This window comes from Erpetoichthys calabaricus, chromosome 16, assembly GCF_900747795.2.
Source record: "Erpetoichthys calabaricus chromosome 16, fErpCal1.3, whole genome shotgun sequence".
NCBI lineage: Eukaryota > Metazoa > Chordata > Cladistia > Polypteriformes > Polypteridae > Erpetoichthys > Erpetoichthys calabaricus.
Genome location: NC_041409.2, coordinates 84,125,342 through 84,153,198, shown reverse-complemented (window position 1 = coordinate 84,153,198; position 27,857 = coordinate 84,125,342). Strand labels below are relative to the sequence as shown.

The window sequence follows — 27,857 nt, the reverse complement described above, 5'->3', positions numbered from 1 at the left end:
AGGCAGTTCATGTGCATCTCGTGAAACACAGAGCCCCAGGTCACTCCACCATCCGATTATCCCACAACTGCTGTTAGCTACCTCACATTCCTTGAAAAAAGGAACGCCTACAATAAAAATGTCCAGGATTATGGCTTCCTGGAAGACAGAGATGTGCTTGCTATGAAATCCTACGAAGAGTGATCAGTTCTAAAATTAAGATTTGCAAAGGACATATGTGCAGGGGAGAAGGAGAAGGGCATGGGGTTATGCTAGTCCTGGTGCAATGCTAGAGAAAAGCTGCAAAGGCAAAAATTACGCTTTTTTTTCATGGTTCGTTAAGAAGATCAAATCAATGTCATATCATGTAAGTGCTAAATAAGTTATCTTTGAGTGGGATTAAAACCAAAATAAGTCCCTAGTACCTCTGTATTTAACTCACCAGTTTGCCAGGTACCTTGCAGTGCTGACTGCCCTAATATAAATATAATTCTGTGAAAAAGAAGTGTAATGATTATCCCTACCCATTATTCCAGTTTGCAGTATCTTTGCTAATTTATGGGAAGAACGCAACATAACCATCCAAATAATGAATGTGTCAGTTTTTAAGTGAGATAGCAGCTTACAGAGATCTTTGCCATTATTTTTTTTTTTGAATTCCTTGTGTTGATTCAGTGTGTATTTACTTCATGATTTATGTATTCATTTTATAATTACATGCTTTAATGTCAGATGCGATTAATCACAATTAACTATATACATTTCTGCAATTAGTTAGTTAATTTTTTTTAATCGATTCCCAGCCCATATCTACTCTCTCTATATATAAAATCCTACGCCTAAAAGTGCAACGATTTTGGGCAACGATTTTATGTGACTTTTTTTGTCACGCTTTAAATCGGGCTTATTTTAAAACCTACATATATTGTATATGTTAGGTATCATTCTTTTCAGAATTTATCGAACTTTAATGTAATGTTGTTAGATTTTCAGATTCTTATTCTGTTTTTAAATTATAAACTAAAAAATACCAAGAACTTGTGTCCTACGAGATGAGACTTTGTGCCAAACGATTTAACCATGCCCGGGGCTGGAAATAAAACACAAAGAGGAGAACAGCTGCTGTACAGGCTTTTAAATGTTTGAAGTGCCGTGTGAGATGTAGATCACATGGCACAGCAGCAGCAAACCAACAGCTGATCGAGCAAAGTGGAGGTAAAAAAATATATATATATTTGTTTCCCATTGTATCACCGTTTAAGACGGGTTTCGGACAAACGACCACATCTCCTTGGGGTGCATTAAGCCCCCCTCTTCACAACACGAGCGGCAGAGACGCGAAGTGGCTGGCGCGTAGCACAGGCCAGGAGGGTTGGCAAGTGAAGTGAGCTGGGGGGTACCCCCTAGTATGTATATGTATACACACACACACACACATTTTTTGGGCCAACAACTTAAAAGCTGTGAGCAAAGAAGGTTAAATGCACCCTAAGACTCTGTTCTATTCTACTGAAACATGCACATTATCTGTACATTTACTTCACATCAAGAAAAATCATCACAGCATTCTCTTTGTGACAGCCAACTGGCACACCCATGCTTTGCACAATGTGGTTTCCATGCAGTCAGCATGCAAGCCTGTAATCATGTATTGCTGAATAAGCACAAGACTATCCACACACACTTATTTTCCTTTAAACACATCTGTGCATTTCTAAATTCAAGAAAAAGAATGTATACATGATGCCTTATGCACTTGATAATTTGGCATAAGTAAACAGATCTGTAATTCCACTTTGTATTTCATATCCTGTTCACAAGTATTACCATTGAAAAGTAAAGTGAATGTGTCAACAACAAAAGGCAACTAATAAAAAAAAGGTTTATGCAACTTCTCTTGTAAATTAAAAAACAACTAAATATGCAGACCATTAGACACTTACAATTTCCAAGTCATGCAACTTGGATCTCAGTTGCAGGTTTTCTTTCTCTAATTCATGCAGTTTATCACATCGACTCCTTGTCAGGGTTAGCTGCTCCTCTAGCATCGCCTTGGTTTCCAGCAGTGTAACATTGTCATCACGGACCTCCTGCATGGGTGAGAATCAAGAGTAGGCATGTGCAAATGACATGGTATATATAAATGCACACACTCGCCTCACCTTCTTATAGATGGTTTAAATTCCTTGTTTTGCATGTACTAATAGGTGATAGAATTCTTAAAAATACCAGGGTGACATGGCTGTATTTGCAAATTCTAACTTAAAACTATTGTTGAAGAACAGATGAAACTTGGCATGATTGCTTTTTTTTTAATGCTTTTTGAAAAGGTGCTCCTTAAAATATCAGATTTTCAAAGAAATCCCCATTGAACTCATTTTGATAAGTTTGATAGTTGCATATATTATCAATTCCTCACTCACTGCATATATGTTCAGATGATAGTCAAAACTGTGATTAAATACAAAACACAATTACCGGTAACTGAAAGAGTCAAGTACTGTATGTTTTGTGGTAGTATTTGCTTTTACTCAGCAGAGGGCGCCAGTGTCCCTATTGAGATCAAACCAGCTTTTGAACTTTTGAAAAATGGAAGTCATACACCTTTTTGTTTTTAAATCATTTTTGAAGCACTGAGCTCTGGATGATACAGAGTCCAGACAAATGAAATTAAGCGATTTAAACATTCATTTGAAGCTGCAATTACCACAAACACACCTCCATGCGGGCTTTGTAGAAATGGACATCTTGAAGCTTTTCCTTGCACCGAGTCAACTCAGTCTCCAGTCTGTCTACTTTGCCAGCCTTTTCACGCAGAGAATCCAATTCATCACGATAAGCACGCATGGATCGTGAGTCTGCTGATAAATGTGAGTTCTACAAGCAAAAAAAAAAAAACAATTTTTCATAAGCTCCAAGTGTTCCAATCAGTATTTTCAGAAGGCCTCTTTTGACAGACTGAATTCATTAAACACTACAAGGAAGTCTGAAAAGCTTAAATAGACTTGCCTCCTGCCGCAGTTTCTGCATCTCCACATCTAGTCGATCTACTTCATTTCTGGCATCCATCAGCTGCTCGCTTTTTTCCTCTCTAGCAACAAAATCAGCAATTCTTAGAAGGTTCCAAATTATCTGTTCATTTATCATACAGTCATTACTTTAATGAAACATCACCTCGCCAAGACAGACTATAGTATCCAGCTAGGAGTTGCGTCAGCAAAGAAATTCAAGAAGGAAAAACAAGTCTGCCTCAGAAAAATAAGCTGAAGCTTAACAGTCTCCTTTTTGCAAATAAGCACAGGAAACCCATCCTAGTCCTTATATCTCAACAAAACCTTTGAAAGCACCTTTCTAAATGTACAGTAGGCCTCTGCTTACCACAGACACCTCACCTCTAGCCTTTAAGCTATTTGACCAAGTTGGCCTTGGCTACAGACTCCCTGAGCTGATTGTTCATAGCCCACGTAAGAGAAGATCTTGACATTCATCATCTGAGAGCAACTTACAGCTCCTGCCTTGTCCTACGTAGCTTGGATTTATATTCAGCCAACTCAACTGCCAAATGCTGTCGGTCGTCTTTAGTGATTACGGAGATATTCCCATGTAGTGATTCAAGATTATTCTTCATGGGACTGGAAGGCTGTTGTGTCAGCAGATAATCACGCTCTTGCGTCAAATCTAAAATATGCTAGGAGACAATAAAAATATTTGTGAAATCGATTGATTTGCATTTCAGAAGCAATATAAAATGACTTTAAACAATTGCAAACCAGTTGAAGACAGTGGATGAATAGAAACTCTACAAGCATGATTGTTTGAGCGGCAACTGCTGCGACTCAATACCATTATCAACAATAGCAATTTGCGAACCACCGCTGGTTGAGAAACACTGTTCTATAATATGCATTACCTTAAAGAACTTAATACATGAGTAAACACATAACTTACAGTAACATCAATGTAAACATCCATCCATCCATTTTCCAACCCGCTGAATCCGAACACAGGGTCACGGGGGTCTGCTGGAGCCAATCCCAGCCAACACAGGGCACAAGGCAGGGAACCAATCCTGGGCAGGGTGCCAACCCACCGCAGGACACACACAAACACACCCACACACCAAGCACACACTAGGGCAAATTTAGAATCACCAATCTACCTAACCTGCATGTCTTTGGACTGTGGGAGGAAACCCACGCAGACACAGGGAGAACATGCAAACTCCACGCAGGGAGGACCCAGGAAGCGAACCCGGGTCTCCTAACTGCGAGGCAGCAGCGCTACCACTGTGCCACCGTGCCGCCTCAGTGTAAACAGTTCATCAAAAAATAAAAGGGTAGATCATTACCCTGACATGTGAATACAACTCTCAATAATGAATTTGTAGTGACACCAGTGTAAGATGCCGACATCTTGTGTCCTCAGTCTTTTTTGGTATGATAGGTGTAGTTTTTAATACTTAAATGCAAGTGTTGCTCATGCCCTTCTGAATCAATGCTTATCTATCCATGATTAATGTTATAAAGAAATCAGGTAAAAAGCAAACCACATAAAGCTAATGCATCCTTGCCAAGCCTGGCACTGAATGTTATCAAATATAGGGGCTCACTATGAACATCAGGGGAGAGATGCAAAAACAGTCAGGAATATGTAAAGACATTAATTTCTTCAGATTCTTGAAAGTTGAGCCTCACTACCAACGGAAACATCTGAGCTGTTCAAAAAACATTTGCTGTAATCACACACTTGTTGCCACTGCTATATTGAGGTGGATGCTAGTCCTGCCTGCCTCTTTTACTGGACCACATCACCATGGCAGCAGTGTTAAATTCTGGTATGTAATTTCTCTACTGTTTCTGTGCATCTGCAGATAAGGTTTGTGGTGAAGCGTGTCAGGGATCCATGGTAGTTCTGAGCAGGTAGACATATTTTAAAAGAATTGTGAGGCTCAGACCTCATGAGTGTAGGAGCCTCAGGGGAAAGCTGTGCAGCCATGGAGAATTTAATGGGGTAATTGGCTAACAAGTGCAGACAGCACAACCATCCCTCATTGGTGCTTTGTGAATTGTTTGCTGCACTTACACTCAAGAGGTTATAAAAATGTCCGAGTAGGTCAGAAAGAGAAGGGGTAAAAAAAGAAAAATAAAGGAAAAGAAAAGCATAGAGAAAGGGAGAGAAGGATCGGGCAACCAGGCCAGTGCCATCGACAGAAGGCGAAACAGTCGGGAATGCCTTGTGGAGGACCAAGGCAAACAGCACTTTGAGTAAATCAGTCCTGCCAAGCAGCTTGATGCAGAGGCCATCATGGGCTCCAGGGGTCCTGCTGGACCTACAGAGGTAGCAGGATGAGGAAGCTACTGATGAGGTGGAATGGTAGACTCTTGTTTGTCGGTGTCTCTGCCCTACTGAGCAGACCCATCAGGCTAAACAAGGGAGACAAGAGAGTAGAGCACTGGAAATGAGATGGAAGATGATTCTGACTTTGGTATCTATTTACTCATTGGATTTTTTATTGACTATGACGGACTGGCACCCTACCCTGTGATTTCTGGGATGGGATCCAGCAGTCCCCCGCAACCCTGTTCAGGACTAAAAATGGGTTAGCAAATAACTGACTGACTGATTTTTTTTTTTATTGGTATTTATCTTCTGACACTGCACTGTTTTTATGAATGACTATTCATTGAATGCACCACACTTTTAGACACTATGTATAAACGTACTATGCACTTATGCATTCGCCTTAGTCAATCCTTGGTTATGACGAGCAATGTCATGGGAAAAGGAAGATGCATGCATTTTATTATATAGAAAACTCCTGGGATGAGGCGAGACTTTTTCATAGAGATAATTTCAAGTCCCGCGAGACAAGACTTTGTGCCAAGAGATTTAACCACGCCCGGGGCCGGAAATAAAAGACAAAGAGTAGAAGACAAAGTAGAATGTCATAAAGAGGTTCAAAAACGTTGGTACAATACACATGCAGAGCAGATTAGAGATTATAAAGTACTAAAATTCGAAAGTCTCAAAAAATGATAGTAAAGATCGCATTAAGCGCTAACAAACGGAAATTATTAAGCAGTGAAATAACAGAACAATGACAAAGAGATCGAATATATACATAGGTGATATGACAAAAGTATGTAGATATTGTTCGGATTTAAACTAAGTCAGAGACTTGTAGATCGTCTAATTCGTGTTGCCTTCCGGGAAAAGTAATGTAGCGTTTCTCAACCTTTTAAGTATTTGCGACCCGAGTTTTCATAACACTTTTAATTGCGTCCCCCCTAACATTTTTTGAAACCCTAATAAAATTTATTCTTATATTTCTTGCTGCCGATACACCACTACAAGTTGAAAATTTCCCTACGAATACCGAAATCACGCCACATATGGCAACATTCACATCCCCTTTTTTGTAGAACTGCTGAAGTAGTGTTTCTTCCCAATGAAAAGGTGTATCGGTGAGAACTGAAAGATTTGTTGTTTGGTGAAAGTAAAATCCACATAAGCGAGTGGCAGAAATGCGAAGTGGCTGGAATGTAGCGCAGGCCAGGAGGTTGGCGAACAAAGCCCCCTAGTATATAGTAAAATAAATACACCAAAAATAAATACTAAGGCAAAAAGATAGGCTTACAGGTGGAAATTTAAAGTGACCAAAGTTGGCGATCACCTAATATAAAAAGGTAGAAAATTCCAAAGCTTAGGGGCAGCTACTCAAAAACATGGTCCCCTTTAAGCTTATGTGTACAACTCAGCACAACCGATAACTTCTGGACAGAGGACCTCAGCGATCGTGAAGGAGAGTAAGGGTGTAAGAGGTCAGTAAGATAAAAGGGAGCTAAACCATTCAGAGACTTAACAAACAAACAGTAAAATTACAAATTCAATCCTGTAGTGAACACGAAGCCAGTGAAGAGAAGCTATGACTGGTGTGATATGATTCTGTTTTCAAGTGCCTGTTAGAAGCCTGGCAGCAGCGTTCTGATCCAGCTGAAGATGAGCAAGGGATGACCGATTAACTCCAATGTAAAATGAGTTGCAGTAGTCAAGCCAAGAAGAGACAAACGCATCAATTAGTGTTCAAAATCAAGTACAGAAAGAAAGGGCTTGACTCTGACCTGTAGTTAAACCCCTTGGATTAAAGGTGAAAGTCTATACTTTGTTTCAAATTCATTGTGGTGGTGTACAGACCCAAAGTTATGAAAATTGTGTCACTGTCCAAATACTTATGGACCTGAATGTATAAACTAAAAAATGCAGTTTACTTTCCACTTATAACTGCTCAAAGACAAATGATAAACAATTTAGCTAACTATAAGGATTAGGAGGGGATGCACTTTTTGTTTTAACAGCCACAAGCAAGAGAAAATCCTTTTAAGCTAACAGGCTGTTTTGTGTTCACTTTCTTCTACTACTAACAATGTTATATGACTTAGAATCTCAAAATAAAACTGGGGTTCATTGACTTCAATAAGGCACACAAACAAACCTCAAAGCAGTCATCTCGGTCATCTATGAGCTTGCGAAGATGGGACATCATACTCCGACACACTGAATCCATCTCTTCATATGGCAGGCCACCAGGCTGTTCCAACCACTGCACATCAAAGACATTCTCTGGATTGTGGGTAACCTTCAAGAAAGCAACAGAACAGAAGCAATGAAGAGAAAAGCCCTGAGTGAGCATAGTTTAGAATTCTTCTTCAGGCAAAGGTGACACCTCTCAGCACAAACTCCTAGGAGATCATGTAATCTCTGCTTATTTCAGCAGCTTACCTCTTGAATGTGACTGACTATAGCAGCTTGGGTCTCGATCTCCAACTGTTTAATTTTCTCAATAAATTCCTCCTTTCGTTCACACTACGGCGAAAAGTGGGAGAAAAATGTTTAATCCAAAGGGGAGAAAAACGTACCAGCTAGTAATTAGGGGTAAACAACTAATATAAACTCATTCTGTGCTACAAATGCATGCACAAGCAGTTGAATATTACTGGTCATGTGAAGCTCAGTTAACTTTGTTCTGTATGAAGGACATTGCATGTTTATATCAGATGTTTTATTTTTATGTGCTATGTTCAATTCACTGTTTTGTTACTGCATGTTTCTGCATCTTTGGGGACAGGCAACCAAATAATTTTCATTGTACTGTAAGGTATGACAATATATCGTATTTATCTGAACTCGATTAAAATGGAAAATCAAGGCTGCAGATATTCTGATTAAAATAAAAGGGAAACAGAACTTCACCCTGTGCATCCCCACATGTCTGGCCTTTGTAGCCTTTACAAGAAGCAGATGCAGCAGCCTAACAGGATCATAGAAGTCTGACAACTTTAACTGAGTGCAATTAACAGAATGCAAGAAAGCTTCTGCCCAGTATAAAAAAAGAATACTACACCACAAAATTATACTTTTTTAGCCTGTTCCTTACCCCCATATAGTTCTTAGTACTGGCCATGAAAAAAAAATAATTTCATGTTTTTATGGAGAAAGATAGAATGGGACTCAATGGTAACCAATGCTAGACAACAGTGAACAATATCAAAAATGTCCATGGAAAAGTCTCATGTTATTTGTATCACATAATCCACATGTAAAATAGTCCAGTCATGTGCCTACAGCAAACAAACTGAACGTATTTCTCACTAAGATAGGGTTAATTAAATAACTTCAGAAAATGTAAAACAGGAAGCCTCTTCAAATAGGATTGTGCTGTTGAATTAAAGACAGGACTCCTGACCAATGAATGAAAAGGAGAGGCGGGTCTTCAAGTCAAAAGCATAACCCTGTGTAAGGGGGCTTCTTGTTTATGGACTATTTTCATTTTCCGAAGTTGTTTATTTAAAAATATCTAAGCAAGAAAATACATGTATTTTGCATGCTATAAGCATACTACTGGGTGATTTGACATGTGGCTTAGGCGACACAAATAACGAGACCATATTTTAGCAAAAAACATGTGAACATATGACTAGGTGACTGGAGGTCTGGATCATGTGACACGATAACTGCGAGGCTCTTCCATGAGGAGCTGCATTGAAGATTTGGGAAAAAAACGTTATTTTGAGATTCATGACAATAGCTACAGCACATCCTAACTTCATAAAAAAATACCTGCACAGCACATCCCAGGATGAGGAGCAGCAGCTTCTTCATTTCCTCTATGCTCTTTTCTGTAAAATAACAAAAATGGATGTTTATAGAATGCCACCTTGCAACCACTGTACACAGGCACATCCACTACACAACTGTACACCTGGAAAGGACAGCAGCCATACACAGAAATGTTATACTGAAATGCACAAACAACTTGCAGACAAATCATTAATGAACACACACACACACACATACAAACTCACCTCTCTAAACAGCAGCATTCTACTGCTCACTATTTATACTCACAAAGCAAAAGGTTGCAAACTACAGATGAACATCTCAAATATCTGAAAAGCACAATCATTGAAAGCATCCCTTGTAAGAACAAAAACCAAAACTCAAAAAAGGTAAGTGCAGTTAAAGAATGTGATCATGTGTCAACTATGTACTAAAGTAAATTGCAGCACATTCATTTTATGACTCCCTTCTTCTTCATTCCTCCCGCCACTCCCAGGAAGGGCCAGCTCTGCACTTTGGAACAACTTCCTTTACATTTATTGTTAGCTTTCAATGCAATAAAAATTACTCAAGCTTCACATAGCAGGCACCTCTTTGTTGCTATTTTATACTTTCATCAAAATGACTACATAGCCTCGTCAGTGATGGTTCTAAACTACCAAAGTGACATTGTGAGATTCAAGAGTTGGTAACCACAAGTTCTCTGTTTAAGTATTAAGCTACCACTTCTGCATCAAAATCAAGACTTGTACCTGCCCATGTGAAATTAAGAAATTCTCCTTGTGTGTGCATGGGTTTTCCCACCACATCCCGTACAGGGTACATTAACTGGCAAGTCTAATCTGTCCCAGTAAGAGTGAGGTTTTTGCAAAAGCACCCAACAATGTACTGGTAACCTGTTCAGGGCTGAGACCTTCCAAGATAGTCCCAGAATTTGGATAAGCAGGATAAGAAACGGATGGAGCACACAAAAAAATTAAAAAAGACAACTGGAGCCATCAGCCATACCACATGCACTTCAGAACAGGTCACCCAACTGAAGCTAAGCATGTTCAGGCCCGGTCAGTACTTGGATGGGAGACCATCTAGGAAAAGCTTGGGTTGCTGCTGGAAGAGGTGGCAAGGAGAGCAGGGGACATTTACCCTGCGGTCTGTATGTGTATCCCAATGCCCCAGTGCAGTGACGGGGACACTGTGCTGTAAAAATGGCGCCAACCTTCAGATGAGACATAAAACTGAGGTCCTGACTGTCTGTGGTCATAAAAGATCTCTGGGTATTTTTTGTAAAGTGTAGCGTATATCTCCATGGCCTAGTCATTCTGGACCCCTAATCATCCTTTATCTCTAATAATCCATCTTCACCACATAACAGCTCATGTACTGGTGCAAAAATGGCTGCTGTCACATCACCCAGGTGGGTACTACACATTAGTGGTGGCTGAAGTGGCTTCTCACTCACTATATTAAGTGCTCTGACTAGTGAGAAAAGCACGATAGACATGTAAAGAATTATCACTCTGTTTATCAGCACGGTGGTGCAGTGGGTAGAGCTACTGCCTCGCAGTTAGGAGACCTGGGTTCGCTTCCTGGGTCCTCCCTGCGTGGAGTTTGCATGTTCTCTCCGTGTCTGCGTAGGTTTCCTCCGGGTACTCCGGTTTCCTCCCACAGTCCAAAGACATGCAGGTTAGGTGCATTGGCAATTCTAAATTGTCCCTAGTATGTAACTGGTGTGTGTGCGACTGGTGTGTGGGTGAGCCCTGCGGTGGGCTGGCGTCTTGCCCAGGGTTTGTTTCCTGCCTTGCGCCCTGTGCTGGCTGGGAGTGGCTCCAGCAGACCCCCGTGACCCTGTAGTTAGGATATAGCGGGTTGGATGGATGGATTATCAGGATGAACAAGGCCACTAAAAAGCTTCAACAGAAACTGTGGCCAAGAAATAATGAGAAATAAAACATTTTAAAAAAATAATGAGACCAGAATGTTGGCAAAAAATAAAATGTCTTTCTCTGCACTGAATAACAATCTTACCAAGGGGTATCAGGTCAAGAGGCTGCAGCGTGTAGGAAGTTTAAAAGGAAGGGGATCAGCAGAAAAGCAGCTAAAAACTTCAGCCTCCTTGAACGCACAGGGAAACATGTGCATCCTCTCAGCCTGACCAGTTATGTTAGAACAAATGGAAATGCAAAATAAAAAACTTTAATGACAATGAAAAAATAAATGAAAGTTGAACTGAATTCTGGCCTTGTGAATACCAATCTAAAGGTCAGGAACTGAATTTTAAGGGCCTGGAAGCAACCTGGGCGTAGGTTCACACAAGTACTGACCCCACTAACTAGGTGCACAGCAAACAAGCAGCTAAAAACGATCTGAAAGACCCCCTGCAAATGGATCGGCCCACCTCCAGTGAGTCATTGGAAACGGCTGGCCTCAGCAAATACTGTCTGGAGCAATAATATTTTGAAGGCAAAATTGATTTTGGGAACACAGCACATCTACCAAACTGCCATTTAAATTACCGAGCTTTACAAAAAGGAAAGTTAGGTTTTAATTAGAATTTGTACATCCTGTGCAAGGCATAAAAGAAAAGACCACTTTATAAAACTGAGGTGGCAATGCACAAGGCACTCTTCTGAGTTTTAATGTTTATAGTACCTAAGAAGCAGTTTGAATTGTGGGAAATGTGTTATAAATTTGAAAATTAAGATCTGTTTTGTTTAAAATTTACTACATTTAACTGAGGATAGGATTCTGAGCCGGAAAACAGAAGGTTGCCAGTTCGAATCTCTTAAACACCAGAAGTGACTCTACTCTGTTGGGCCCCAGAGCATAGCCCTTAACCTATGTCTCTGTTTTTTTGTCAGTGCGGCTTTGACATCATGGACCATAAGGTATATACTAATTCAGCGTAAGCAGGAACACTCAATAAAATTGAATTTAAAAAAAAATCAAGTGACAATGAGATACGAATAAGGCAGATTCGCTAGCTTTTGTGTGTCAGCTTTTATCCATCCAGATCAGGGAATGTCCAGTTCCATTGCCTCAAAACACCACTCACATCTACAGTTATTCCCAGTTTCAAATAAAAAGTAACAGCATCAGATCCCTGGGAGGGTGGTAGTATGTATCGTGATCGTGACTGAGAGAATAAAAGTGAAGAAAAGGGTAACTTTTATAAGTACTATACATTTACAGCAGATTACAGTTGCAGGCGCAAATCAAATGTATGTGTTTATTGTATAATAACAATAAGAGCAGCTCACTACTGAAAATGGTAAATATACGAGGCAGTCAGGATCAAACCGGGGGACTCTTGATTATAAGTCAGCAATTCTTACCGATGCACCACGGATGTTGCATCATCCTTGAACCTTTTGTGAAAGTGTTTATTTGATCTTTGTAGTTCAGGCTTTACATATTATATAGTTTATGTCTACATTTTGTCATTTATTACTAAAATATGAAAAATGTTTCTGTTTTAACGATTTTTTTACACAGATTATTGTAGAAACGGAGCCCACATGAAATGCATCTGTTCCAAATAACGATCTATTATTTCCATTCTAAAACTCCAGCACTTCACTCCCAGATAATGAAGGCTGGAACAGGGAGAATTTTGTGGCCGTTCTGCGGCGGTGGAGGGATGGAATAGTAGGATGCTTGCTGCTTGTCTTGATCAGCACATTTACAAGACAAAAGACGCTGACGGAGAAGTGAGAAAGGATTTAAAGTGGGCTGGATTTACAAGTTTTTTCGGAGGCTTTGGTAATTGTAGTGTTAACCTGCAATTGCTCCATCCTGGGTATGACGTTAACCTGCATACAGCCCTGCAAGCAGGTCCTCCAACTTACCGGGAAAACTTGGGGTTTGGTGGCAGGATTGGCACTCCAGCCAACATAAAAAACCTCATAGTGGTCCAGTGTGGTGCTGAGGTGTCACCCACTGCACGGCTGCTCTCAGGTCCCAATCCAGGTGGTTTGTCATGTGGTGGGTGCAGCAACGTGCTATCAGCGCATGCTCCCAAACCACCTAACTGATGGACAGATAGTGTTGTTTTTCATTTACAGTGGTGTGAAAAACTATTTGCCCCCTTCCTGATTTCTTATTCTTTTGCATGTTTGTCACACAAAATGTTTCTGATCATCAAACACATTTAACCATTAGTCAAATATAACACAAGTAAACACAAAATGCAGTTTTTAAATGATGGTGTTTATTATTTAGGGAGAAAAAAAATCCAAACCTACATGGCCCTGTGTGAAAAAGTAATTGCCCCCTTGTTAAAAAATAACCTAACTGTGGTGTATCACACCTGAGTTCAATTTCCGTAGCCACCCCCAGGCCTGATTACTGCCACACCTGTTTCAATCAAGAAATCACTTAAATAGGAGCTGCCTGACACAGGGAAGTAGACCAAAAGCACCTCAAAAGCTAGACATCATGCCAAGATCCAAAGAAATTCAGGAACAAATGAGAACAGAAGTAATTGAGATCTATCAGTCTGGTAAAGGTTATAAAGCCATTTCTAAAGCTTTGGGACTCCAGCAAACCACAGTGAGAGCCATTATCCACAAATGGCAAAAACATGGAACAGTGGTGAACCTTCCCAGGAGTGGCCGGCCGACCAAAATTACCCCAAGAGCGCAGAGACGACTCATCCGAGAGGTCACAAAAGACCCCAGGACAACGTCTAAAGAACTGCAGGCCTCACTTGCCTCAATTAAGGTCAGTGTTCACGACTCCACCATAAGAAAGAGACTGGGCAAAAACGACCTGCATGGCAGATTTCCAAGACGCAAACCACTGTTAAGCAAAAAGAACATTAGGGCTCGTCTCAGTTTTGCTAAGAAACATCTCAATGATTGCCAAGACTTTTGGGAAAATACCTTGTGGACTGAGGAGTCAAAAGTTGAACTTTTTGGAAGGCAAATGTCCCGTTACATCTGGCGTAAAAGGAACACAGCATTTCAGAAAAAGAACATCATACCAACAGTAAAATATGGTGGTGGTAGTGTGATGGTCTGGGGTTGTTTTGCTGCTTCAGGACCTGGAAGGCTTGCTGTGATAGATGGAACCATGAATTCTACTGTCTACCAAAAAATCCTGAAGGAGAATGTCCGGCCATCTGTTCATCAACTCAAGCTGAAGCGATCTTGGGTGCTGCAACAGGACAATGACCCAAAACACACCAGCAAATCCACCTCTGAATGGCTGAAGAAAAACAAAATGAAGACTTTGGAGTGGCCTAGTCAAAGTCCTGACCTGAATCCAATTGAGATGCTATGGCATGACCTTAAAAAGGCAGTTCATGCTAGAAAACCCTCAAATAAAGCTGAATTACAACAATTTTACAAAGATGAGTGGGCCAAAATTCCTCCAGAGCGCTGTAAAAGACTCATTGCAAGTTATCGCAAACGCTTGATTGCAGTTATTGCTGCTAAGGGTGGCCCAACCAGTTATTAGGTTCAGGGGGCAATTACTTTTTCACACAGGGCCATGTAGGTTTGGATTTTTTTTTCTCCCTAAATAATAAAAACCACCATTTACAAACTGCATTTTTTGTTTACTTGTGTTATATTTGACTAATGGTTAAATGTGTTTGATGATCAGAAACATTTTGTGTGACAAACATGCAAAAGAATAAGAAATCAGGAAGGGGGCAAATAGTTTTTCACACCACTGTATGTTACTTAGTTACTGCTTTGTTTTTGATGTATTTTAACAAATCTGTGTCCTCATATGTGACAGCTATGTGTTTAGTGAGTGCTATAAGCTGTTCTTGCATTAATGTATAACATTTATGAGGTGGCCATGATAGATTGGCCATCTAGCTCTGTGAAGAGGATTACTTGTGTTCTGTTTTTTGTGTTTTATTTGCCCCATTTTTTTGATATCCATTGCACGCCCAATCTACCTGGAAGGGAGTCTCTCTCTGAATTGCCTTTCCCAAGATTTCTTCCATTTTATCTCTACAAGGGTTTTTTAGAATCATTTCCTTGTCTTCTTAGAGAGTTAAGAGTTGGGGGGCTGTCAAAAAACGGGGCCTGTTAAAGCCCACAGCGACACTCATTGTGTGCTTTTGGGCTCTACAAAAATATGTTAGTGTCTAGCATAGCTAGTAATGGACCAGACATCTGTGGAACAAAATTAGGGGGGAGAGCACACTGTAGGTGCTTTTGTACTAGAAAACTGTATCTAAAACAAATTCTGCTGGAGAGGATATTCATGTAAACACTCAAAGGTTCAGATCAAAATGTGCCTTCTTGCAAGGCGTCACAGCCATGTTTTAGGTCCACATTTGATCTTTTGCAGAGTGCTGTGTATGCCGGGCTGAATCTGGCCTCATAATGCACTGTAAGCTACCAGACTTCTCGGTTTTTCCCTTAATGATAAAAAGTAAAAGTACAACACGTACACACACATTACTGTAAAAATGTATTTGCTGCTGCCTAATACATTTCATTACTGCATTTATTACCTCATCAAGTCTTTGTGTGGGCTACAGGAGTACAGTATTTGGAAGAGACTCAGAGGAAAGAAATAAAAAAAAAGTTTGGCGACATCTGTTTGGTGTGCAAGGTAACCAATATTGCAATCTTCAGGTGTGACCCCCCTATCCATACATACCCTTTACAGGATGAAAGTAGTTTACTGTCTGTGGACACTATCAACAAGTCAGTGACAAAAACTAACACTGGACTGGATCTGGTGCCCGATGCCTGCTGGGATAGGCTCCAGCTTCCTCACCAGCCTGCCCAGGGTAAGCGGGTTTGCAAACAGAAGGACAGATGGATGGATAGATCCATGATACTGAAGTCATGAAGTCAATGAATAATGAAGTTCACATGAGTTGTGACTCATCTCCTGCATCAGAACCCTCCTGTTCACCTGAGTGAGTTATCTACAGCATTTGAGGCTCCAGCACACAAACACCTATACATATAAAGGGAAGCCTGACTTTATGACAAGATTGACGGGCAGACAGTGGAACAGGCTGCAAGCTTCATTTATGTGGGATCCATCGTTTGTGAGGAATGAGGATGTAGCTTGGAAATAAAAAGGCCCCTAGCAATGGGCTGGTCAACGGTCAATGACATCACTGAATACAATCTGGAGTAGTAGACATATAGCTAGCACATTAAAGACAGTTTGGGTAAAGCTCTAATCTGGCCAATTTTAAAATATGGATGCGAAGGATGGACCCTCAAGCAGACACAAAGAACACAGCAGCTTTTAAAATGTGTTGCTACAGACGGATGCTCCGTGCGTCACAGAAAGAACACCGTACTAACAGATGGGTTCTCGAGCAGCTATATGGAACCAAAGAACTGCTTCATAAAGTACGAAAGTTAAAACTTCTTTACTTTGTGCACATTGCATGGAAAGCTAGCTGTATGGAGAAAAACATCATTTAGGAATGCACAGAAGGCAAGCGCAGCAGAGGGCAACAAGGATATTTCTGACTTGACTGGGATGGGAATCAACGAAGAGTATGGGGGCAACAGAAGGCTGTGAGGCATCGAGACACAGAAGGATGGCATTGAAGAACAACAACATGACTTTATAGCCTTGATACTTCATTTTACAAAAAGCAAACTGAAAAAAAAAAGTTTTCATAAATGTTCTGAAAAGGGAGAAATGTCACTTTTTATCCTATCATGCACTGCTAAGGGAAACGCTATAAACTGATGAACATGTGGTGAAGATGACAGGCAGACTGGAACTAAAATGGACATGCATAAGTTAGAGAAAAATGTGATTACAGAAATGATTCATGTGAGGGTTGGGAAAAAAAGAGGGATAGATGGTATGGAAGAGACCGACCCCTGACTCTCCTCTCTTTGTAGTTGATTTATGTTCAGTTCACTGGTTGCGGAATGTGGGTTCATTACAGATGTCATGGAAGAAATCGTAATGTTTGTATGAAACCACTGTCATACATTTATGCGAGTAGTGCCAAATATTTGTACAATCCAATGTAAAGTGGGGGTAATTTCAGAGAAACCAGAGACATTTTGATTATGTGACACACTGAATGCAAATGGAAATTGTTAAGAGACACGCAAGTGCTGAAGCAGTATCATGAGAGAAGAAAAAAATAACTGGGTAGGGTTATGAAGTGGGAGACATAAAGGGGCCAAAACAGGGAGATCAAAAATTAACCACCCTGCCAGAAATTAAAGGACGAGATGTTAATCAGAAATCATCAAAAATTAGAGTCAAAAGCCAAAGCTGAATCTACCACTATGGCTTGACTTGGAGAATAAGCATCTGCAGCTATACTATAGTTTATCTAGGATAATGTAGATAAACACTGGCAAGAATTTATAATCTAATGAGTGTGACTACACAAACACGACAGTGAGGTCATGTGACACCAGTGTCTAATAAGCAAAACTAAAGCGGTACTGAAATACAACTTCACTGAAATGAATGAAAAATGGAAACTGTAAGCCAAAAAACTATAAAATAAATTAAAATACACATACAAAATGTATCTGTAATTACAGAAATGCAGTGGTAACAAGCAGGAGATGTGCATCGAAGTACCTCTGGTAGCTGTTGTTACAAAAGAAGCTTTGAGGATTTGAAGGTAACTTTATGTAAGCCATGATCCTCACCAGCAAAGGTGGCTTCAGAAAATGAGACTTTGTGTAAGTTGTGTGAGGATACGTTAGGTTTACATGCAGAAAAATGTGGACGACAAAGGCAGAAAATAAAAAAGTCAGAAACAACTGAAATGACAGTAATGAATGTCTGGAGGTCTGCGACTGAGAGAAATATTGTTGCAGAGATAAAAAATGAATCATTTTGGAGACAAAAAGTTATTAAATGAGAAAAAACGGACTACAGTAGCTCAAGGAAGTAGAGTGAAAGGTGAACAATGACTGAGTGAACGGGTGTAAAGCCACTGAAGGAATGAAGGATGCTCTGGACACAGAATGTGTGAATGGAAGTGGTAACGATGACATTAAAAAGGATGCTCAAGACATGGGAAGAGGAGAAAAGCATTTTGGGCAAATTGTCAACAAGGTGAATTCAAATAACAGGGTATGCTGCTTTTATGTTTGTATTGTCAGCAGTATTCTGGATAGTGCAATGTAAGATTTCTAGACATAATCAGTGAAGAATGCAAAAAAAAAATGGATGCAATGGGTTAGCGTACAGATGACATTAGTACCCCATACAGGGTGTTTATGGCCTTACACGTCATCCTTGTAGGGTAGCTTCCAGTCTCCTATGGCCTTGATTTTTTTTTTATTATGTGAGAACGGGCAATTGATACAGTCAGATTATGCAGGAAGCTAGTGTACAAAACAAAAGGAAAAGGGAAAAGGAGAAACAAAGTAGCAACACAGGTGAAGGAATACTCCACCCAAGGAATATTTGTTCTATATGTTACTTACCCAATGTAGTTTATAGTGGTGGCCAAAAAAATGTTAGTCTTGTATTTTTATTGGGAAATTAAAAATTGAAGATTCAAACTCAATGGAACTCTACAGAGACCAGCTCAGGATAACAGTAAATGATATGAAAAAATGTCCATTGGGGGGAGAAAAAAAAATCTTAAGCAACTCGTGTTGCATGATCCATGTATCCATTATCCATTTAGATGGTCAAAATGTGCAAAATGTGTGCATTTTTTTATTAAATTATTATTGACAGTTAGTTCTTGAAAGCTAAGCACTGAAGATTAACAGGAAAGAGGTCATTTCCACAGTGAAAACTGGATCTAAATCAAATACTGCTGGAGGGGATAGTCATGTAAACACTTGAGATCCAAATCAAAATGCGACTTCTTGCAAGGTTTCACAGTGATGGTTCAGGTCCATAGTGTCTCATGTTACCTTTAGCAGTGTGCTACATATACTGTGCTAAATCTGGTCTTACTGTGCACTATAAGCGCCAGGCTTCTCTGTTTTTCCATGTTGATAAAAAGAAAAAGTACAACATGCACTACTGTTAAAATGTACTTCCCCTGCCTAATTTTCTGCATTACTGCATTTATTACCTCATGAAGACTTTTTGGGAGCTATAGTCATACGGTATATGTAGAGGAAATTCTTTTGAACATCTGCCTCACCTCCTCATTCATTGGTCAACCGTCCTGTCTTCAGTTCAAACACACAGTACCATGAGAATGACCACTTTCCAGCACTGAGCTTTCAGGAAGTAACTGTCAGTAATATTTCACAACATGGTCTATGTGCGGATTCTTGTACCTCATTGTAGTGAAGGGGACACTGTGCTGTAAAAATTCTTTGGATGAGACGTACAACTGAGGTCCTGCCTCTCTGTGGTCGTTAAAGATCTCTGGGCACTCTTTGTAAAGAGTAGGGTGTATTCCAATGTCCTAGCTAAACAGCCCACCACGGCCTAATCATTCTGGCCCTCTAATCATCCCTAGTCTCAAATTGTCTCTCTCTCCCACAACTTCATCACAAAATATCTCAAATGTGGTGAGCGTACTGGCGCAAAAATGGCTGCCATCACATCATCCAGGTGCATGCTACATATTGGTGGTGATTGTTAAAGCATTTTGAGTAGCGAGAAAAGAGCTAAATAACAGATAACAGAGTTGTGGATTATGTGACGAGATTTTTTTTTTCTTTCTTCCATGGATGTTTTTCATATTGTTTGCCGTTGTCCTGAACTGGTCCCTACATGGTGTCCGTTGACTTTGAATCTTCAATATGTAATCTCTCCATGAAAACATGAGATTAAAAAATTTCATGGCCACCACTACAAACTAAATGGGGTACGTGACATATAAGACAAATTTCATTTTTGTGTGGAGTATTCCTTTAACTGCTTCTATACCAAAAAATCAAGTAAATTGCCACTCTTTTACTTTACTTCACAAGTACAGTGGAGACTAAACACTGAGATCATGCTGAAAATTAGCAAACGGGGCAAAACAAACTGTAAAGACATTGTGCTTGCAGCACTGCAGTTTTACCATAATAGTCATGTTGTCATCACAAGACAAGATCTCTATTTCTTACACCATCCTCCCTCCAGTATCTTAGAAGAAGCTGAGAATATTATGTTTTCATTACCTGAAAAGGGGTCTTTCCCAACAGTCAGCACATTGGGCAAGTTCATGACTATCAACTGCTGCAGAGTCTCCTGCGGTAAAAACAAAACAGAAACATCATGAGACTCGTCAGTACACACACACAATGTCCAGTTGAGATGATTCTACAGTTAGCATGCAAACTTCATCTTATTACCAGTTACTGTGGCTGACCTCTCGAGAAGCACAGAATGAACTGAGAAGCTGATTTAGCTGGAGCAGGACAAATAAAACACATGCACACTTAAAAATGTCTGTCTGTGGGTATCTGAAAATACACAGAAACTGCCAATATGTGCTCAAGCAAGATCTGCAGGGAGTTGATTTCACTGATAAATACCAATAATGCTGAAGATAACATTCACTGTTTGAGAAGTCTCTATGTGTGCACACATGATCAGAAGAGGAAAAAAAAATGAGGAAGAATTTCACATTCTATAATAGATTACAGCAAACAACCTGGCGCTAGTGTTGTTTTAAAGAAAAACAACTTATTTTTCAGTGGGAACAAATGACTTACTAGATTCCTCTGCTTGATTAAACATCTAATTTTAGCTCTCACTGATGCATGAGATATATATATATATATATATATATATATATATATATATATATATATTATTATTTATTTTTTAAACTCATTTTCTTGTAGTAGTAAGAATTTGCTTTCAGCTTTTTTCAATGCAGATCAGTAAACAGTTGGCATGTGACATGACAACAGCAGCTGTTCATACAATTAAATTCAGCAATGTGTGCTCAACATCTACATTATGGGCTGCTTTAATCATAATATTTTGTCAGATGTAAAGTGCCCTCCATAATGTTTGGGACAAAGACACAATTTTCCTTGATTTCCCCCTCTGCTCCACAGTTTAATACTAAAATAAAATAATTCAGACATTGTGATTAAAGTGCACATTGCAGACTTTCATTTAAGGGGATATGCGTACACTTCAGGCACACCATGTAGAAATGACAACACTTTTTCTATGTGCCTCCAAACCCCACACCCCCCCCCCCCCCCAATTTTTTAGGCACCATAATGTTTGGTGTTACAGGTGTTTGTGATTCCTCAGGTGGGTTTCAAGGCTTCATAAGATACCTTGGCTTTCTTCTACCCCTTGGAGTCTGTAGTTGCCATTGTTCATCAAGAGGACAAGAGCTGTTCCAATGAAAGTCAAAGAAGCCATTATGAGGCTGAAAAACATGAGTAAAACCCACACAGACAATCGGTAAATCCTTAGGATGACCTAAATCAGGGGTTCATAACCTGAGGTGCGTGGATAATAAGGGTCAGATAAAAATCAATCAATAAGGGTCAGATAAAAATCAACATTTATATTCACTATACACCCCGGTATTGTTGATCTAGAGTGTATGTAGTAGTAGTAGTAGTAGTAGTAGTAATGGTAGTAGAAAATGTAGTAGTAGTAGATTTTAGTAGAGGATTGTATTTCATAATTATAATGAGTGGCAATTACTTATTTGCATAAAAAAGCAGTGTTTTTTTTATTGTTTACTTTAAAGTTTAATAGAAAAGCGCTATATAAATGTAATGAATTATTATTATTATTATTAATAATACTTTGTGTATGTCATATACTGTATGTATGAGACAATCAAATCTCAATAAATAAAGTACCTTATATTCATTGCATGCAAAGTGTTTATGTGAATATTTCTGGGGCAGGGGGTCCACAGGTTTAATCAGATTCTTAAAGGGGTCCGTAACTCAAAAAAGGTTAAGAATTACTGACCTAAATCAACTGTCTGGAATATCATTAAGAATAAAGAATGCACTGGTCAGCTCAGTAATCACAAAGGGACTGGTAGGCCAAGGAAGACTTCCACTGCTAATGACAGGAGAATCTTCACTATGGTAAAGAAAAAGCCCCCAAACGCCTGTCTGACAGATCATACACAGTCTTCAGGGGGCGAATGTGGACGTGTCAGAGACGACTATCAGCAGAAGACTTCATGAACAGAAATACAGAGCCCACACTGCAAGATGCCAATCACTAATTAGCCACAAAAACACGATGGCTGTATTACAGTTTGTGAAAAAGGACTTAAAAGAGCCTGCAAATTTCTGGAAAGAGGTGGTGTGGACAGATGAGACAAAGATGAACCTCATCAGAGTGATGGCAAGAGCAAAATGTAGAGACCAAAAGGAACTAACCAAGATCCAAAACCAGACCACCTGATCTGTTAAACATGGTGCTGGGGGTGTTATGACTTGGGCATGTATGGCTGTCACAGGCATGGGCACACTTCTCTTCATTGATGTCAGTCACACAATGAATCCTGAGGTGTGTGGAAACATCTGATTTGCGCAAGTTCCAGTAAATGCCCCCAAACTCAATGGGCAGCACTTCATGCAACAACAAAATAGCAGGCGTTCCATACGCTGAAGAGAAAACCTAAGGGGACAAGCCCCCAAAACAGGAGCTGAAGCTGGCTGCATTAAAGGCTTGGTAGAGCATCACTAGAGAAGATCTTCCGCACATGATGATGTCTGTGAATCGCACACTTCAAGCAGTCATTGCATGCAAGGGATACGCAACAAAGTCCTAAATATGGCGGCTTTAATAGACCTACCATTGCTGTGTCCCAAACATTATGGAGTCCTGAAATGAGGAGACCATGTATACAAAGTGTTATCATTTTTACATGGTGTGACCAAAATATATGCAAATCCTATTAAATAAAAGTCAATAATGTGCAATTTAATCAAGATATCTGAATTGTTTGATTTGTAATTTTAAACTGTGGAGCAGAGGGCTAAATCAAGGAATAAAGTGTCTTTGTCCAAAGCATTATGGGTGGCACTGTATGTGTTAGCTTAACTGGCCACTCTAAACTGACCCTGTATGAATAAGTGTGACATTTGATGACGCTGTGGCCATCTAGTCTTGACACCTAAAATAGGCACCAACTGAATAAGCAGGTTCTGAAATGGACGGATAAAGCAAAGAATTGTGAGCAAAACAAAATGGCGAATGATTTCTCATAAACACCACATATCTTTATAGGAATAAAAAAGGATTGTCTGACTAGGTGTTTTGTCGCTAAAACATTACATGGATAACACAGGAAGTCACACAATTGTGGGTTTACACTTCCATTAAACAGAGGCAGGAAGCAGCCCTGATTAAAACCGACTGAAAACAAAAATCAGCCGACTCAATGGCTCTTCAGGACATAGTTGTTGAAACACAACAAAGTTTTATGTAAAAGCTCAAACAAAGCAAGGAGGAATGGGGACCATAATAACTGGATTTCCTGCAGCAAGCCTCATGATGAAATATGGCAAACTGAGCTATGCTACTAATAGATTTTTTTAACTCCTCTTTCACTTGAAAAAAACATGTAACTACATCCTTGACACTTTACTAAAGTAGCAGACACATCCAAGCCAATTCCTACTACCGAACATAAACAAAAGAAAGCCAAATGAGGTCTGATTCAGGTACAGTCATGTGCTGATTTATGGCTAACCGAGTTGAGGCAATTTGTATTTAATGTTGAGAGCCATTGGACACCAATTGGGTAAAAATGTTCTACAAATTGCCAAATCCAGCCACAGTGATAAACCTTTTGATATTAATACTATTATTATTTCACAGGATCTCATATGTTTTCTGACTCTTTGTTTTGATCAGTGCTGCTCCACATGGCTAATTCTACATTCGACCTGCACTGCCTTCCTTACACCAGTGCTTCTCAACCTTTATGGTCTTGTAACTCCAGTTTGTCTTTTAAAATTCATTGACGACCCACTAGTAGCAAATGCAAACACCCTCACCCACATCCAAACCACGACCCAACAAAGGATGCGACCAAGTGCTTGAGAAACATGGACTTCCATGAGACACAAAGATCAGTTAAAGTATTCTTACTTCTGTGCCCCAGGGAGTGCAATGACTTGTACACTTTGTGACCGACATACGACCAAATACACATGACTACATTAAGTTTGTCACCTATGCCAATAATTGAGACCTGAAACTGTAGTCATCAGAATATGGAGATATTACACCAGCAACGAGGACATTTTTTTGCTATTTGATTAAAAAAATTTTTTATCTATTCTTACATTTAAAGTCAATTACAAAATTTGACAAAAAGTTTTAAGCACAGTTCAATATTTGTCAATACTAACATATATTTAAGTTAAACAGAGTCATTGCATGCAAGACTCTGTGTTGGCTGGGACTGGCTCCAGCAGGCCCCCCGTGACCCTGTAGTTAGGATATTGCGGGTTGGATAATGGATGGATGGATGGATAGCGAATATTAATAAACCAAACAACCAGTGTTCCAACACATTTTTAATCTTTATTTTTCTTTAGTAATAATAAAAAGCACTGCACCTCACTGACTCTTACACTATCAGAGAGGGGATACCAGGCTGTACAGATTTTCAAAGAGCAAATCACATTTGAAAAGAAAAGGACCTTTCCTGCCGCTAGTGAGAAACGTAGGCCAGATTAAGACTCCCAGTGTATCGAAGCTCAAAAGGCGTCTGTCCCACCAGTACTCCCATAGAGGACAGCCCCACTTGGCACAATAATAAAGAAACAACAGACACTGACGAAGAAAAAAAAAAAAAAAACTTTACATCCGGTCGACTTCACTTTCTGTTTTTTTGTCCATTAGTGAATTTGATTGAATGCGACACACAAAACGATAGCACAGTTAACAGACATCAATTAAACATTGCGAAGAGAAAGACACGAGGTTCAAAGAGGGTGTCACAAGCAATCAAGGGTGAAAAAAGTCACCATAACAGTGGAATGTTTTCAGTGAAATAGCAAAAGAAGAATGTCTATTACACAGACTGAACTCCCGGTTCAAATGAACACCAGCCTCCGGTCAGAGGGCCCTCTTGATGTCTGGAAGTGGCGGGGTTTAGAACAGAAAACAGAAGTAAGGTAACTGTTTTTGTGACTGGCTGCTGATCTTCTGGACTGTGAATACGATGAAGACTGAGTTAATGATGGTGCCCTCTCTTAGGCCGGGGGAGAGCCCTGAAGGCTCTCGACTGGGACCAAGATCAAGCATCAAAATCCTGGAGTGTACAAATTTATGCGTGGCAGACAGACAACCTTTAGAATTTTATTAGAACATTAGCACAATCTGAATAAGAACAGGCCATTTAGCCCAACAAAGCTCGCCAGTCCTAACCACCTAATTCCTACAAAATAACAGAGTTTTGAAGGTCTCTAAAGAACTACTGTCTACCATGGTCACTAATTCCATGTGTCTATGGTCTATATATACAGTATATAGTATATGTATGTGTGTGTGTGAGTGTATGTATATATGTGTGTATATACAGTATGTCACTCAAACACACGCAGTATGCAAGTTTTGTAAGCCTTGCCCCAACTGTCAAATTGTTTCACTTCATAAACCTGCTAGGGTTCCCCTCTCCCCAATACCTATTTTGGACGTCCCTTTCAAGACTGTTAGGTTAAATATTGTTGGTCCAGTTCCCAAGAGTAAGAATAGTTACCAGTATATGCTTGTGTTGGTTGATTGTACAACAAGATATACCAAGGTGGCCATATTGTGGAAGGCTAACGCACAGGCTGCTGCTAAGGATCTATCAGCAGTTTTTACTTTAATCGGCATTCCATGTGAGAATTTTAACTGACCAGGGTATACCCATTACCTCTTGCATGATGAAACAGCTATGTGAGAGCCTTGAAATTAAACAATTGAGCACCACTGTTTATCATCAGCAGACGAATAGCCTGAATGAACGATTTAACAAGACTTTGAAATATATCATTCAGCGGGTGTCTCATGATAACTCAACCTCCTGGGACACCGTGTTGCCCTTTCACCTGTTTGCTGATCGGGAATCTCCTCAGGTATTTACCAGCTTAAGTCCTATCAAAATGTTATTTGGCTGGTGGCCACAAATTGTGCTGGACATTTTTCGGGAAGAATGGATAGGGGTTTGCACTGAAACAGACTGGGGATGATAAAGGATGATCGGGTACTTGTTTTGATCCTATCTGACTCACATAAATTTCAGGAGAAATGGCTGGGTCCAGCGGTAGTGGAGAAATGCATGAGCCCAATGAACAATAAGGTGAAGATTCCTGGCCAGGAAAAGCCCACGCAAATCTTATATGTTAATCTTTTGAAGGAGTGGCACAATCCTAATGAGGTGTTGGCCACTTCTGCTACAGTCTCCCAGATTGAGGTTGCTATTGGTGGTGATTTGATGGACACTCAGAAGGCAGAGTTGCTGTCCCTGATTGGAAGGAACACTGATGTCTTTACGGCTTTACCTAGCTGGACAGAAGTTGTTGAACACAGAATTGTGATGAAGCCTGGTTTTAAGGTACAGATGTGCCATTACTATATTCCGGAAGCAACAAGAACTGTGATATGCGATGAGGGGAAGAAGATGCTTGAGTTGGGTGTAATTTGTGAGAGAAAAACGAATGGCACAATCCAATTGTTCTGGTTCCAAAACCGGACAGTTCCATTTGGTTTTCTATAGATTGTAGACGCTTTAATAAGACTTCCACGTTTGATGCATACCCAATTCTGCATATTGATGACTTACTGGAGAAACTTGGACAAGCCTTGCATATTTCCATCCTGGATCTCATGAAGGGGTACTGGCAGGCTCTTCTGGAGGAGTCCAGTTGCGAGTAGACCGCATTTGCCACCCTGGATGGGTTGTTAGAATTCACCAGACTCCCATTTGTTCTCTGTGATGTGCCACTGACTTTTCAGCGGATGATGGATCAGAGTTTCTGACCCCATTCCACGTATACTGGTGTGTATCTTGAAAACCCCCCCAAATGTGCCGAGCACTGATACTTAGTTAATGCCGGCAGGGACTGGTTGTCCACTGCTGGTGCAACTGCAAGTTCGCACGCTTCCCGTGTAACACGTCTGTCGCCCGCAAGTTTAAAACACGTCACTGACCTGGTTGTGTGCTCAACTTTCTGTTTTCTTTCTGAGGAAGGCTATCTGTTCTTGTAATCAGAAGAAGGGAGCTTCTGTAATGTGATGCCAGTGCCACCTCCTCTCTGGTGTAAGTCTGTGACACACACATCACAATATACATATATACATTTATATATATATATATATATATATATATATATATATATATATATATATACACACACATATATTTATTATATATATATACACATATATGCATAATTAATAATTATTACAGGAAAACTGAAGTAAATCTATTTAGAAATTAGCTTCTCATTATTTTATGCTGTAATGTAAAGCCTGAAGCTGACCCTGAAGGCCATGCAGTGTGACAGTGCTTTAATATTCAACTGCTAAAAATTGCAGACACTTCACCCCTGCTCCTTCACACTCTGGCTTGATATGTAAACTAAAGCACTTGTTGTTGTTATATACAGTAGTTCATGAAGATCCATGATAAAGATTGACTTCCTACAAGCTCCTAGCATTGTTTTGGGCACTTTTCTGCTACCATGCCGTCTCCGGCTCTGAAGCTTTCTGCTGTGGAAAATAAACACAAAAGGTGAGGCCAAGGAACGGTTTCTTATAGGAACAAAGAGCCAGTTTTGCAACCTTTGCCTTGCAGGCATTCATAACTGCCACTGGAACCTGCCAGAACATGCCCTGGGACCACAAAGCACAAGACGCTATTGTCTCACCACAATAATGAGTGATAC

General features: G+C 40.0%; 1 protein-coding gene across 1 annotated transcript in view; it reads right to left on the bottom strand.

Moving 5' to 3' along the window:
• The window catches only part of ccdc88c (coiled-coil domain containing 88C), a 203,372-nt gene that overhangs the window by 58,345 nt on the left and 117,170 nt on the right, over positions 1-27,857 (bottom strand). The window contains exons 4-11 of the mRNA XM_028821826.2: positions 20,151-20,220; positions 9,097-9,155; positions 7,759-7,842; positions 7,472-7,615; positions 3,486-3,667; positions 2,989-3,070; positions 2,698-2,856; positions 1,923-2,069 (exon numbers count right to left, since the gene is read on the bottom strand). Coding sequence (XP_028677659.1) covers positions 1,923-2,069; positions 2,698-2,856; positions 2,989-3,070; positions 3,486-3,667; positions 7,472-7,615; positions 7,759-7,842; positions 9,097-9,155; positions 20,151-20,220 — 927 coding nt within the window. The remainder of the gene's footprint in view (positions 1-1,922; positions 2,070-2,697; positions 2,857-2,988; positions 3,071-3,485; positions 3,668-7,471; positions 7,616-7,758; positions 7,843-9,096; positions 9,156-20,150; positions 20,221-27,857) is intronic.